General features: G+C 34.8%; 1 protein-coding gene across 4 annotated transcripts in view; it reads left to right on the top strand.

Annotated features, from left to right (window-relative positions):
* Nucleotides 1-16,532, top strand: part of PHF14 (PHD finger protein 14) — a 170,564-nt gene that overhangs the window by 40,577 nt on the left and 113,455 nt on the right. For all 4 annotated transcript variants that reach the window (XM_076006406.1, XM_076006407.1, XM_076006409.1 and 1 more), the window contains exons 6-8: nucleotides 373-484; nucleotides 7,596-7,733; nucleotides 15,967-16,113. In XM_076006406.1, the coding sequence (XP_075862521.1) occupies nucleotides 373-484; nucleotides 7,596-7,733; nucleotides 15,967-16,113 (397 nt within the window). The remainder of the gene's footprint in view (nucleotides 1-372; nucleotides 485-7,595; nucleotides 7,734-15,966; nucleotides 16,114-16,532) is intronic.

Here is a 16,532-nt window from a genome sequence, read left to right as displayed (position 1 = left end):
GTGCTTAAAATAATGAATATGAATACTTTTCCATGCATATGAAAATGATGTTTCATTTGAATAGTTGTTTTACGCAAATATTTAAGAATAGCAGATAAGTGCAAAGTGCAGTGAATTTTAGCAGAAGGTAATTATAGTTGTTAACTCTCAGTTTTGGCTAAGCTACTGGAAAAGTAATCGTGGTCCCTTTTCTGTTATCATTCTATAGGTGTTCAGTATTCAGCTATGTGTCTGAGATTGTGAGATTTTAACATGTGATCACAGAATTATTACAGTAGTGTTTTGAGATGGCACATGTTTTATGTGTTTGTTTTCCATGTGGGAATTTCATGAAAGGATTTGATAACAAAATCATATTTTCTCTTCTTATAGATGGGTTCATATTGTTTGTGCCCTGTATGTTCCCGGAGTAGCCTTTGGAGATATTGACAAATTACGACCAGTAACACTAACAGAAATGAACTATTCCAAATATGGTGCGAAGGTGAGATAATGTGTAATGTGTTTTTGATTGTCTAAAAGAAAATTTTTTTATTTGTTTACATGGTTTTTTATTTATACCATTGTTGACTACAGAAATGCTTATTAGTAATCATGCTGTTTAACACTAAAACATTTATTACTGATAATTGTTACCCCAGAATCTCAATAGTGTATAAATTCTCCCACATATTCTTAATTTACAATAACTTATGGAGTAAATGGTAATTGGGACTACTGCTATTTCCCTGGCACTTTTCACACTGCCTAGTATATAGACTAAAGCTTTGTTTATAATTAATTGAATCAATAAACCTAGGTTTTTACTTTTGACTTTTGAAGTGGAATTTATCAAAATTATTTTATAAAAAGAGTATAAGAAGTACCCTTTATTTTACTTAAGTTTCAAGGACTTGTTTTATCTATATTACTATATAACCTACTGCCTAGCAAATGATTCTCAGCCTTGATAATTTACAAATTGGTTGTTATTCATTGAGCTTTAGGATTATAAATGATTAAAAATGTTCACTTTATTAACTTAAACTTAAGTATATAATTACTACAAACATCCTAGGAATACTAGAGCTACTTAGGTACTGATACATTCTCTTTTCCTTAATGTCTTTAGGGAAATTAGGAAGGAAGACTCTTGAAATAGCATCAGTAACATATTAAAGGTGGGTTAGGGAACTGTCTTAGTCTTTTTAGGCTTCTAAAACAAAACAGACTGGGTAATTTATAAACAATAGAAATTTATTATGCACAGTTCTGTAGGCTTCAAGATCAGGGTGCCAGCAGATTCAGTGTAATGGTAAGGACTTGCCTTCTGCTTCAAAGATGGTACCTTATTGCTGCATCTTCACATGGCAGAAGGGGGCAAGGCAGCTCCCTTCAACCTCTTTTATAAGGGCATTAATCTTATTGACTAGGTCAGAGCCCTCATGATTTAATCACATCCCAGAAGCCCCATCTTTTAATATTATCACGTTGGATATTAGTTTCCAACATAAGAATTTTGGGGAGACACTAACATTTATACATAGGAAGAACTTATAGCTTGTTATATCTTGGAAAATTCTGATACTGAAAATTCAGATATTTGATGATATAATCAGAATATTGTCCTTGAACTCTAACCTCTCCTTCTAATCTTCTTCCTCATTGTTCACCCTAACCCCAGACCCAATACTCTTATGCTTTAGTTTGAGTAATTGCTGTTGAACTATCCTCAGTTGACCTTTCCAGAACTAACTAGCCCCAGGGGGAAAAGCAGGCCCAAACAGTGAACTTACTTTCCCGGTCCTTAGATAATTCTACATTGTCATGTTACCTCTCTGATGCCTTTAAGATATTGTTAAATAATAATAATAATAATAATAATAATAATAATAATAATAATAATAATTTGTCCAGATTGTCTAGTTGGAAACATTAGTAAAAATCTAGTCCACTGTTATTGCAAGTAGAAGTTAACTTCTTTCTTTTATGGTAATAGCCTCATAATTCCTAAGCACAGAGCTTAGAAGAGAATAGCTTAAGTACTTTTAAGTGGGCACACATTATAGTAAGTATAAATCCAGAAGCAATTAAAAAAACTCAAAGAAGGTTAAACATCATTTCTTACTTAACAGTGCTTCCCATGCAAATTTAACATATCTAATCAGCCAAATGAGTTTTATGTCTCTCTCTTTATAAGGAGAGAGAACACATTTTAGGGGATATCCCAGGGGTCCTCTGGGACATCCCAATGTTGGTTCAAGGTCAAAATAACTTAACTTTGAATTTGATTTTGGGAAGTTATAAAAAATGTCAAAAGGTTTAAAACACCCGATTAAATAGAATCACATGTCACTGTGAAACAATATTTAGTTATCAAAAGTGACAAAAGATTTTATAGGCAAATACAGAAAGTTATATAGTTGTAGGAAAAATCTTAGCTCTTTTGATAGAGAGAATTTGATTTTCTTAAGTAATCAAAGACCTGTTAAAAGACAGCATGATAAATAGGAAATTATTTTGATAAGAAACAAAGTCTTTGTTTCCTTGTTGGATTACTTAAAAGGAGAAAGTATGGAAAACCGTTTACAATTTCTTATTAAGAGCAGGCCAGTTCTCTAAGAAAACCTTGCTGTTTTAATAGACTAGTTTCTAGTTGTACATCTGCATATTTTTAATATTAATGCTCAAGTTAAAAAACTAAAAGTCTCTTCAAATCTTAGTCAGCTTGATCACACATAAAAAATTCTTTTGCGAGATTCCTTTTCCACAAAGCTTCTATGGCTTTTTTATATCCATTCAGTTTTTGTCTTATGGTTTTCCCCTTTTTTCATTGTGAGCAACCAATCATTTCACTCTAGGACAAAAGTTAATTTCCTTAATATAACACATCCATTACAAAAACACAACTCTCATACCTCATAGATTTGCTTTCCAAAAACATGTCTTTTTTTCCTATACAGAGTTGTTTCTCTTATTATTTCAGTTTTAATCATCATATGTTAGGTAGAATTAACTTGTGTCCTAGAACATAAAGTCCCAGACTCCTTAGATTCAGGGGAACTCTTTTTAGAAGGTCTCTGAAGCCTCTAACTGGATCCAGTCCACTTACTGGAGCCGATCCAATTCTGATCCCAGTCTGGTTAAAGAAATGCTAAAAGTCCAAGAGCTAAAAATACAAGTTTGCAGAGCTTGAATCTGAGAAAAACTCACCCACAACCTCCAGTTACTAATAAGAGAACAGCAAATACAGTTGGCTCCCATGGGTACCTTCACTTAGTTGCTCATTGTTCCTGGGGAACACCAGAAGTCTCCTTCAGATCTCAGGCTGACACCAAGTGGTCAAAAACTTCAGCATACCTTGTTTTAATGCACTTCACTTTACTGAGATTTTCAAATACTGCATTTTGTACAAATTGAAGATATATGGCAACCCTGTGTCAAGCAAGTCTGTAGGCACCATTTTTCTAACAGCATATGCTTAATTTGTTTCTTTGTCACATTTTGGTAATCCTTGCAATATTTCAAATCTTTTCATCATTATTATATCTGCTATGGTAATCTGTGATTCAGGGACCTTTTTTTTTTCTTTTTAATTAATTTTACCCTGTGTCAACATAGAGATCTCTTGTTTTCGGACCCCATGAACCATACCCATATAGGACTTCAAACTTAATTCATGAATGTATATGTTTTGACTGCTCCACGAACTGACTTTTCCTATCTCTCTCCCTGTCCTTGGGCCTCCTTGTTCTTTGGGACACAACAATGTTAAAATGAAGCCAATTAATAATCCTACAATGGTCTCTTAAGTGTTCCAGTGAAAAGAAGACTCACACATCCTACATTAAATCAAAAGCTAGACATGATTAAACTTTGTGGGGAAGGCATGTGTGAAGATGAGACAGGCTGAAAGCTAGGGCTCTGGTGCCAAACAGCCAATTTGTGAATGCAAAGGAAATTTCTTGAAGGAAATAGGAAGTGCTACTCCATTGAACACATGAATGATAAGAAAGAGAAACAGCTTTATTGTTGATATGGAGAAGATTTTAGTGGTCTAGATAGAAGATCAAATAAGCCACAACATTCGCTTAAGCCATCAATTTATAGCATGTTTTGACGAATATTTTAAGCCCATTGTTGAGATGTACTGTTCAGAACAAAAGATTCCTTTCAAAATATTACTGCTCCTTTATAGTGCATGTGGTCACCTAAGGTCTCTGATGGAGAAGTACAAGGAAATTAATGTTGTACAAAGAAATTTATGTTGTTTTCATGCCTGCTAACACAACATCCAGTATGCTGCTCATGGGTCAAGGAGTAATTTTTACTTTCAAGTCTTGTTATTTAAAAAATACTTTTTGTAAAGCTATAGCTGTCATAGATAGTGATTCTTCTACATTTATCTGGGAAAAGAGAATTGAAGACCTTCTAGAAAGGATTTACCATACTAAATGCCAGTAGGAATATTCTTGATTCATGGGAGGAGGTCAAAATGTTCACATTGCCAGGAGTTTGGAAGAATTTGATTCTAGCTCTCATGGGTGACTTTGAGGGGTTTAAGACTTGAGTGGAGGAAGTCACTGCAGATATGGTAGCATAGCAACAGAGCTGGTATTGGAAATGGAGCCTGAAGATGTGACTGAATGGCTGCAATCTCATTGTAAAACTTGAATGGATGAGTTGTTTCTTATGGTTGAGCAGAGAAAGTGGTTTCTTGAGATGGAATCTACTCCTGGTGAACATGCTGTGAACATTGTTGAATGAAATGACAACAAAGTATTTATTATATAAACTTAGTTGGTAAAGCAATAGCAGGGTTTAAGAGGATTGACTTTAATTTTGAAGGAAGTTCTGCTGTGGGAAAGGAAGAGACAATCAATGTGGCAAACTTCATTCTTGTCTTATTTTAAGAAATTGCCTTGGCCACCCCAAACTTCAGCAGTCACCACCATGATCAGACGGCAGCCATCAACATCAAGACTAGCCTTCTAGCTACCAATATGAATTGCTAAAGGCTCGGGTGATCATTAGGATTTTTTAACAATAAAATATTTTTTAATTTAAGATACATAGATTGTTTTTTTAGACATAATGCTATTATGCACTTAATATAGTGTAGTTTAAACCTAACTTTTATATGCATTTGGAAACCCAGAAATTCACATGACTTCCTTTACTAGGACATTTTCTTCATTGCAGGGTTTGGAACTCAACCTGTAATATCTCCAAGATATGCTTGTAAATATAACAGTTTATTTCAGCATTAAAAGATTGACCAGGCAGCACTCAAAACTCAAAAAGGTTTACAGAGCTCTGGTTTAGCAGTGTAAAGCACTGGGCTTTTATAGGCTGAATGTGAAACCGAAGTAAGGAATTTACTTAATTGGCTACAGCTGTGGGTGAAAGTGTCTAGTTGAATATCTAATGGCTAGTTGTGGTTGGCTGAAGCTTTTATTTTCTTTAATTACAAAATTTTTCTAAGTTCAATTTCAGTTTGCTTATATAATGTTTCTGGGTATAAAAACAACCCCAGGCTAATGGCCTCATGCTTATTTTGCTTTAACAAAATATGATTGGCAAAAGTAGTTGAAAATTATGTATTCTCAGTCTAATTCATCTGTGAAGTCAAATATAATGTTGATTATAACTGGGACAGTCTTCTAAGACCACATTGCGTACACATTTGCCAATCTGAATGGCCTTCTCTCCTGTGTTCTCCGTTGCCTAGTTCATGAGCGTTTTAAATGATTCAGGCATTTGAAAAAGATGTTATTTTCTTTGATAGATTATTTTATTGTCTGATAAAACTCTGTTGTCAGGAAACTTTTCCTTGTATTCACTCTGAAATCCCTTGCTCAATTTCATAATATTACTTGAAATTTCCCACTTGGGGAATTATTCCAAAATTTGCCTCTCCATGGTGTTGATATCCTTTAAATAGTTTAATTTCTCCCTCTCTCTCCACCCACCCCCCTTCCTCTCTGTGTCATACTTATATTCTTTCTGTCTTTCTTTCTTGGTCTCATGTTTATATTGCTATTTGCCAGTACTTTATACCATACATGTTCTTTTATTGGAAAAAGATTATCAGCTAGGCAGTAGAATGTCAGGATTTGGGAGTGTTTTCACATCTGTACTCAGAGTCTTGTTCTTACTAGTTTTATTCATTTCTGATGTCCTGTCTGGTGCTACCTACCCACTAGGTAGTCACTAACTATTGCAACATTAAAATAGTAGTTTAGTATCTATTAAAACTTTTTTATTTTTCTCTTTGTTTCTTTTGTATGTCATTTGCTTAGAATAAACTAATTCTTCAGTTGACCATTGGCAGTCTTTCACAATTTAACAGGTTTTTCTTTTATGAAGATTTCTATTATCAAAACAGTTTTATATTTTGAGACCAGTTTTTTTTTTTTTTCCTCTCCTCTTTTGTTAATACAGTTAAAGGAATAAAAAAAAAATTGATGACAGGATTTTGGGTGATTTCAACAGTTCATTCTTCTGGTTTTACAATTTTTCCCCTTTTGTACAGAAAGAATGTAAATAATTGCCTATATAGTATGTCACTACCAATTTCACCAGTTCCTTTTTTTTTTTAAACCAAAAATTACTTTTAGTTGTCTTAAAGTTATTTTTTAAGATGCATGATTTCTAGGTTGCAATACCTAGATTTTTTGTTGGATTTTCTCTGGTCTCTTATTTCCTTTCATTTTCTAGACAATATGATATTGTTTAAGAGTTAGTATAGCTTATTGGTGGGCTTTAAAAGAAGATTGTCCCGGCTTAAAGCCTGACTTCCATTTTCTTACTTTGTTGTTTTTAAAGCAGCTTTCTTAATGCATCTTCATTTCAATCTTCTCATCTATAAAATGGGAATAATTATAGTATTTCTTCTACATAGTAGTTGTGAATGTTAATTGATTACATGTATTTAGACAGATGGTCCTCAATTTATGATGGGGTTAGTCCTGATAAATACATCATAAGTTGATAATTTCATGAGTTGAAATTTATTTAATTCACCTAACCTACTGAAGAACATCATAGCTTAACCTAGCCTACCGTAAATGTGCTCAGAATACTTACGTTACATCGGACAAAATCATGTAACACAAAGCCTGTTTTATAATAAAGTATTGACTATCTCATGTAATTTTTTTTGGATACTGTACTGAAAGTGAAAAACAATGATTGTATGGGTACTTGAAGTATGGTTTCTACTGAATGCATTTTGCTTTTACACCATTGTAAAGTAGAAAAATTTTAAGTCAAATCACTATGAATTGGGACCATCTTTGTGTGTAAAGTGCTTAAAATAGTACCTAGCGCATACTAAGTCCTCAAATAATATTAATTATGATTGTATTGTTATTTGTTATTATCATTATTATAATAATGTAAATGGAACTTTGGTTTATTGGAGCCATATAGAGAATTACCTTTTTCATATAAACTTTTGTCTTGCCTGCAATTATTGTTTGTATTGGTACATAGTTGGTTCACTATTTGTATTTCTTTAGCATTTTAAATATTTAGTGGATGCTTTTTATGGGAATGCAGTCTTTGTTCTGGAAATATTTTGCTCTGAGAATTTTTCTGTTCTTCTATTGTAGGAATGTAGCTTTTGTGAAGACCCTCGCTTTGCTAGAACTGGGGTTTGCATTAGCTGTGATGCAGGGATGTGCAGAGCTTATTTCCATGTAACCTGTGCCCAGAAGGAAGGTCTGCTTTCAGAGGCAGCAGCAGAAGAGGTACATTTATATAAATCCATAGTTGGTGAATAATATGTTCATAAGACTTCTCATGACTTTGTTATATCCTATAACAGGTAAAATAATTAAAGAAATTTTAAAATCTATTCCTAAAGTCTTTGCTGAGATCACTGTTCTAAAATTTTAAGAGTAAGTATCTGTGAGTTTTGTCGGTCTTAAATCTAGTCAGATGTTTGGAAATGTGCTAAAATTGTTATAGGGAGATCTGACAGGTAAAGGTAATCCAAGGTGTTTTAAAGCATTCAAATGTCAACATATTTTATATAAGAATCTGAAATTGTATTTGAGTAACCTTGCTTTGTTTTTCTCTAAGTAAAATCATTACCCTATCTTTAGTATCTGTTAGTATCTCTTTACTTTTTTCTTTTTTTAATTTCAGAATATTATGGCAGTATAAATGTTGTAGTTACATGAATTGCTTTTCTACAGTTGAAGTCAAAAATATAAGTGTGTCCATCACTCGGATAGTGTGCATTGTACCCATTAGGAGTGAATTTACCCATCCCCTCCCCCAAACCACCTGCTTGAATTTTACTACCATATGTGCACTTGAGTGTTGATCAATTACTTCCAATTTAATAGTAAGTACATGTGGTATTTGCTTTTCCATTCTTGCAATACTTCACTTAGAATGATGGTCTCCAGTTCCAACCAGGTTGTTAGAAAAGGTATTAGTTCACCATTTTTTCATGGCTGAATAGTACTCCCTGCTATACATATACCACATTTTACCAATCCACTCATGTACTGATAGGCACTTGGGCTGTTTCCACAGTTTTGGAATTGTGAATTGTGCTGCTATAAACATTCCAATGCAAGTATCTTTTTAATAAAGGGTCTTTTTTCCCTTTGGGTAAATACCCACTAGTGGGATCGCTGAGTCAAATGGTAGGTCTACTTCTAGTTCTTTAAAGTATTTCCATACTGCTTTCCATAGAGGTTGTACTAATTTGCAGTCCCATCAACAGTGTATAAGTGTGCTTTTCCCTCTGCATCCATGCCAGATTGTAGTTAGGTGATATCTCATTGTGGTTTTGATTTGTGTTTTCCTGATGATTAGAAATGTTGAGCATTTTTTTATATGTTTATTGGCCGTTAGTCTATCTTCTTTTGAAAAGCTTCTGTTCCTTTCTTTCACCCACTTTTTTTTTTTTTTTGTATTTTATTTTTGTATTTTTTTCCAGCATATTATGGGGGTACAAATGTTAAGGTTACATATATTTCCTTGGCCTCCCTCCCCTCTCGAGTCAGAGCTTCAAGTGTGGTGGTAGATGTTATTCCTACATGTATTGCCCACTTTTTAATGGAGTCATTTGATGTTTTCTTGCAGTATTCCTTGAGTTCTTTGTAGATTCTGGTTATTAGCCTTTTATTGGATATATAGCATGCAAATATTTTCTCTCATTCTGTAGGTAGTTTGTTCACTCCATTGATTGTTTTCTTGCCTATACAGAAGCCTTTTAATTTAATCAGGTTCCATATATTTGTTTTTGTGCTGCCATGATTGCCTTTGGGGCTTTCTTATAAATTCTTTACCTAGGTCAATATCTATAAGAGTTTTTCTAATCTCTTCCAGAATTCTTAGAGTTTCATGACTTAGACTTGTGAGTGGTGAGAGGTGCTGATCCTGTTTCAATCTTCTACATGTGGCTATCCAATTTTCCCAGCACCATTTACTGAATCTTTTCCCCAGTGTGTGTTTTTGTCTGCTTTGTCCAAGATCAGATGGCAATGTGTGGATGGTTTTATATTTGGGCTCTCTCTTCTGATCTATTGGTCTATATCTCTGTTGTTGTGCTAATACCATGCTGTTTTGATTACTATAGCCAGGTAGTATAGCTTGAACTTTGGTAAGGAAATGCCTCCCAATTTGTTCCTTTTGTTTAAGGTTGCTTTGGCTGTTCAGGGTCTTTTCTGGTTCCATACAAAGTGTAGAATTATTTTTTTCTAGAGCTGGAAAAGATGATATTGATATTTTAATGGTGATTGCATTGAATCTGGAAATCACTTTGGGTAGTATAGACCAGTGGTCCCAAACCTATTTGGTATGAATTTTTCATTTCCAGAATTTCTGTTTGATTTTTTTTTAATAATTCAATTTCCTTAGTAAATTTTTTATTCATTTCCTGCATTGTTTTTGTGTTGAGTTTCTATTTTCTCTTATATTTCATTGAACTTCCTTACACTCCATATTCGAAATTCTTCATCTGTCATTTCAGTCTTTTTGTTTTGGTTGGTATCCATTGGTAACAATATACTGTTTTCTTTTGGAGGTGTCCTTTTGCTCTTATTTTTCATGTTTCTAGAGTTCTTTCTCTGATTCCTTCTCATTTCACCTGTCGGTAGAGACCTCGGGGTTCTAGGCCTGGCCTATGGGCCTGTCCATGGGTCCCCAAAGATCAATCCCTGAGCTTGCCTGGGAGAGGAGTGCTGGTCCTGAGTTGCCTTTGGGGTGGTCTGATAGGTTTGTTGTACTTCTTGCATTACCGCTGACCTGCTGTATTCACCTCTTCCTAAAAGAGGTGGTGTAGTGAGTTAGGTCCCGCAGCTTAATCTCAGTGATGGTGGGTGGTACTTGTGGGTACGAACCAGCAGAAATATGTAAAGGACAAAATATGTACATTGTCAGATTTATTTTTGTCTTTCAGTATCTAGACACCAGGTATCTGGGCATTGAATTTTATCTGTAAAAGGTCCTATAAATTTCAAGTACTGGTATCAGAAATTAAGAATTCTTGCATACACACACTGTTTTCTTTTTTAGGACTTTGTTATCTAGGCCCTTCAGATTTGAGTATAAGACTTCTCAAGACGTAAACCATAACTGTAGGAGAAACAATTATAAAATGTCTTCAAAGCACTGCAATTGAGGGATGACAAATATAACTCAGCATGCATTTGTGGTACATGAATATAACAGTCACTTTGAATTCATATTCTAAAACCCAGCTATGTTAAGAAGTGATCTAAACTTTGTTTAGCAAACAGTGATGTTTGTATTTAAAAATAGTCTCATAATACTCAATGAAATCAACCAGTAATTATGTTTGAATTCCTATGTATATATGCAAGAGACTAAGATAGGTATTGGGGTGGAGGAGTCTGTCAGGGAGCAAAAAAATATCTTTAAGGCAGAGTATCTACCCAGGTGAGCATGAATTGTAAACACAATGAAATATTAAGCAACCATACAAGATGGCATTAAAAGATGTCACAAGTATCTATTATGGACAGGATATGATATATAGATTATTAAGTATGGAATGTCTGATTTCCTTATGTACTAAGTTTGACAGTTGATATCTCTGACATTTCACTTTGACACATCCTTTTTGTGTGTGTGTGAAGGTATATCCTCATTATTTCAAATAAACGTTTTGGCTTGTGATTATCTTTCCAATTTTTTTTTAGAAGAATTTTTGTGAAACCATGGATAAGTAAAAAAATTCATGTTATTTTTGAATATGAGTTCCGTCATGGAACCAATACAGCGCAGACAGCTGGAAATATCAGTGAAGTGTTTGGGCAGGTGTGGCTAATGAATCCAGTACATCCATGGTTTGAGCAGTTCCGTTCTGGTGATTTTAATCTTGACATTGAGCCCTGTGGGTGACCTGAGACCAAGGTGGATAATGATGAGCTGAAAACTATAATGGAAGTGAATCCATCCCAACTTACACATGAATTACCAGCAAGATTTGACATTACTGTTCCAACATATTGGACCATTTGAAACAAATGGGCAAGGTAAAGAAGCTGAATAGTTGGGTACCGCGTGAATTAAATGAGCATCAGAAGAGAAATCATTTCGAAGCTTGCCTTTCTTTGCTGTCATGACATAAAGGTGAACCATTTCTACGTTTTGTTACATGTGATACAAAACAGATTCTTTTTGACAATTGCAAGCATTTAGCACAATGGTTGGATAAAAATGAAGTGCCGAAACACAGTCCAAAATCTAATATTCATCAAAAAAGCGAATGGTGTCTGTTTGGTGGTCCAATACTGGTATTATCCACTACAGCTTCATGAAACCTGGTCAATCAATTATATATATATATATAGTTGATGTCTGCTGTAACCAGTTGGATGATATGATGAGGATGCTTGCAATTAAGCAGCTGAAATTGGTCAATAGAGATAGGCCAGTCCTTGCAAGACCACATGTTTGAGCAGCACAAAGAACACTGCTGAAACTACCGATTGTGGACTTGGAAAGGCTCTGTCATCCACCATATTCACCAGACCTTGCACCAACTGACTCTCATTTTTTTCAGGCTCTGGACCACTTCTTGCAAGGAAAAATAGTCAATTCTGAACAAGCTGGAAAGTGCCTTTTGCAATTTCATTGCCATTTGCTCTCCAGGATTCCTTTTTTTTTTTTTTTTTTTTGAGACACAGTCTCACTCTGTTGCCCAGGCTAGAGTGCCGTGGCGTCAGCCTAGCTCACAGTAACCTCAAATTCCCAGGCTCAAGTGATCCTCCTGCCTCAGCCTCCTGAGTAGCTGGGACTACAGGCATGAGCCATCATGCCTGACTAATTTTTTCTATATATTTTAAGTTGTCCAATTAATTTCTTTCTATTTTTAGGAGAGACAGGGTCTCACTCTTGCTCAGGCTGGTTTCAAACTCCGGACCTTGAACAATCTGTCTGCCTTGGCTTCCCAGAGTGCTAGGATTACAGGTGTGAGCCACTGCACCTGGCCTACTCTCCAGGATTCTTAACTGCTGGCATAAGAAAGCTACCATTAAGATAGCAAAACTGTGTTGATAGTTTAGGTGCACACTTTGATTAATTGTACTGCTTTTTATTTGAGATATAATATACTACACTTTTGATTTGAAATTGGATGTTTCGTATTTAATGACCTAATACCTGAAGAAAGAAGGTGGTTCCCTGGGATTAGCAGAAGCTTTAGCTTACCTTTCTCTTACCTCTAGCTATTTAAGGGTTACAAATTAATGTGTTGTAATGTCATTTATTCAACATATTTATTCAAGAGATATTCTGACCTATTATGTATTAGGCATTATGATACTGTAGATCCCATAAAGATAGCAGTGAACGAAACAAACAAATTATGTGCTCTTAGAGAAGCTTACATTTGAGTGGCAAGTAGAGAGAGGACAGATAATGAAAAAACAAACAAATAAATATATAGTACTAAGTACTGCCAAGAAATAAAAAGTAGAATAAAGTATTTAGAGTGTAATGGAGGTAGGGTAATGCTATTTTATATGGGAAGGTCAGAAGGGATTCTTTATTAAGGTGACATTAATGAAAATAAATGAGGGAAGTGATGATTGGCATGTGAATATTTGAGAAGAGAACCTTATACACAGTCAGAATAGCATATGCAAAGGCCCTGAAATAGGAACATGCTTGGTTTGTTTGAGCACTAAAGAGACCAGTGGTTGTTGTAACTTAGTTAAGGGCTGGATTGGTGAGAGAGGAGGAAGGAGTAATAGAGATGGCAAGAGGCCATATCATGTAGGACCTGGAAGAACATGGGGAGGTGAGATAAAAAAACCACAAGTTTTGCATAGAGTAGATATGAATTGACTGTTGGTTTAAAAAGGACCAATCTGATTATTTTATTGAGTACATACTGTAGGGTCAAAGTAGGGAGACCAGTTAGGAAGCTGTTGTTGCAACAGGCTTTGGGCAGAGGTAATGAGATATGATAGATTTAGTAGGTATTTGCTAGTAGATGTTTTATAGAGTATAAAAGAAAGGGAAGGATCAAAAATGATTTCCATTTGGCTTGAGGTTCTGGTAGAATAGAGTTGAAATTTAATGATCTGGAGAAGGCTTCAGGAAGGGCAGACTTGTTTGAGGAGAAAGTGAAATTGAGTAGTTTTGACATGTTGAGTTCACAGTGCCTATTAGATATCTAAATGGAGATATCAAGTGGATAGATTGCTATCTTAGTGTGAAGTTCAGGGCAGCAGTTAGGACTAAAAATATAAATTTGGGAGTTGCTGGAATATAGATAGTATTTATGGTAAGATGACTATATGAAATTACCTAGGTTGTAAGAGTAGGTGAGGTCTGACTACAGGTCAGGCTACTTCAGCATTCTGTGTTGGGAAGATGAAGGGGAATCTGCAAAGGAGACTGAAGAGTGATTAGTAATGTAAAAGTGAAGTAAGAGACAGTACTCAACTCCCCAATGCAGGCATGAATCTTATCTCTAATAACTTGATTTCAGCCTAGCTCACAGCAACCTCAATCTCCTGGGCTCAAGCAATCCTGCTGCCTCAGCCTCCCAAGTAGCTGGGACTACAGGCATGCACCACCATGCCCGGCTAATTTTTTCTATATATTTTTAGTTGGACAATTAATTTTTTTCTATTTATAGTAGAGACGGGGGTCTCACTCTTGCTCAGGCTGGTTTCGAACTCCTGACCTCGAGCAATCCACTCGCCTCGGCCTCTAGAGTGCTAGGATTACAGGCGTGAGCCACAGCGCCCGGCCATCAACCTTACTTTCTTTAAAACAATAGAATGATTATCTAGATCTGGGCATTTTGGCTAAGATTCAACATAAACATCTCTGTCCCCAAGATTTAGAGCAAGTCATGAGAAAACAGCTATGTCTGTGTGTTAATGTAATCTTCTACCTATACGTTAGTATTTATTTTTAAAGTCATATGAAGTAATTATAATTAAACTGTATTTTACTAATAAAGTAACTGAGGCCCAGAGAATAGGCCAAGCAACTTATTTGAAGTCATACAGCTAGTAGATGATGGAACCAAGATTTATATCCAGGTTTTTATATCTCCAAATTTTGTAATCTTATACATAGTGCTATGCTGTGATCTCTGTGGATATCACAGTACAGAATTGCCTCATATGCTTTTTTTTATGTCAAGGACACATTAGATTTTTAAAAATAATATTCTTTCTGTTCTTTCTCATATATCTCTCCTTGTTAATATCATCATTTCTCTTTGGGTTGAAAAACCTCACCTTACTAAGAGACTCTTTTAATATTACTTAGATTAAAATTATATAGATAGCTTATCTTTACTGTTCTTCCTTGGGACAGACCTGTGGAATGAATTACCTATTTTTTTGTTAGCAATCAATTGCAAATTATTTCTTTTGGCTACATTTGTACAAATTATTTCTGTTTTTGATAGAATAAATCTTTTTATTTTAGTAGTTTACTTTTCATGAATATAAAATGTACCATTAGGCTAGACCTTGAAAGATGACTGTGAGGGAGCTGTGATTCCATTTGAAGATTGATTGACTGATTGCGTCTAGGTCTTGTTCTGTTGCCTGGGTAGAATGCAGTGGTGTCATCATAGCTCACTGCAACCTCAAAATCCTGGGCTCAAGCAATCCTCCTATCTCCGGTAGCTGGGATTACAGGCTCAAGCCACCACACCTGGCTGATTTTTTTGTTTCTTGTAGAGAGGAGGTTTAGCTATTGCCCAGGTTGGTCTTAAGCTCCTGGCCTCAAGTTATCTTCCCACCTTGGCTTCTCAAAGTGCTGGAATTACAGGTGTGAGCTACTGCCCCCAGCCTTCTAATTTTTTTAAATGATGATTTAAACAGATATATAGCCAGCCCTCTGTGACTATGTATTTCACATTGGCACATACAACCAACCATAGATCAAAAATATTTGGAAAAAGAAGAAAAAAAAAACAGTAAAAAATAATAATGCAACAATAAAAAAGAATACAAATAAAAACTAATACAGTATAACAATTATTTGCACAAGAATTATATTTGTATGTTAGGTATTATAAGGAATCTAGAGATGATTTAAAGTATACAGGAGGATGTGTGTAGGTTGTACACAAATACTATGCCATTTTTTATAAGGTACTTGAGTGTCTGGATTTTGGTAACCTGGAGAGGAAGTCCTGGACCCAATCCCTTACCACCAATACTGAGGGATAACTGTACAAGTACACCCAAGTAATATATTAGATTTGATTTCAATATCTCTAAATCTACAAAGTCCTTTAAAGGAAAAAAACTTACTGTTAATTTGAAGTTGATTTGAAGTTGCACAGAATAAAGTTTTTAAGCAGTAATTTTTATCATTAAATATAAAAATCTATTTTTATAATTTATTATAGAAGTAACTTTCTCTAGGTGATTATACAAAAAGGGAATATTCTTTTGTGTTAGATTTTTTATGACTCTTTAGAGTAAAAATGTTCACTTCCCCCCTCTTTTTTTTGTATAGGATATAGCAGATCCATTTTTTGCTTATTGTAAGCAACATGCAGATAGATTAGACAGAAAGTGGAAGAGAAAAAACTACCTGGCTTTACAATCCTATTGTAAAATGTCTTTGCAAGAGAGAGAGAAACAACTGTCACCAGAAGCACAGGTATGAGATTCATTCCAAAACTCACATTTTTTTCTTTTAAAGTTATGGATTTTAGATTTTTTTTTTTTTTTTATATATATATCAGTTGGCCAATTAATTTCTTTCTATTTATAGTAGAGACGGGGTCTCGCTCTTGCTCAGGCTGGTTTTGAACTCCTGACCTTGAGCAATCCGCCCGCCTCGGCCTCCCAAGAGCTAGGATTACAGGCGTGAGCCACCGCGCCCGGCCTGGATTTTAGATTTTATGTGTATTTTCCAGGTGACATATGAAGTATAATTATGAAATTTGGTTAGTTACCTAGGAAATGGATTCTGATTAAGGTAAATGGTGAGTATAATTTGTGGCTAAATATTTTACTCAGAGAGTAAAGACTAGTTCTTTATAAAATATGTTTTCACATTGAAAAATGTAGCTGATA

Source organism: Microcebus murinus, chromosome 9 (assembly GCF_040939455.1).
Source record: "Microcebus murinus isolate Inina chromosome 9, M.murinus_Inina_mat1.0, whole genome shotgun sequence".
Taxonomy (NCBI): Eukaryota; Metazoa; Chordata; class Mammalia; order Primates; family Cheirogaleidae; genus Microcebus; species Microcebus murinus.
The sequence above is the reverse complement of the archived record's forward strand: the minus strand, read 5'-3'. Positions and strand labels throughout refer to the sequence as shown.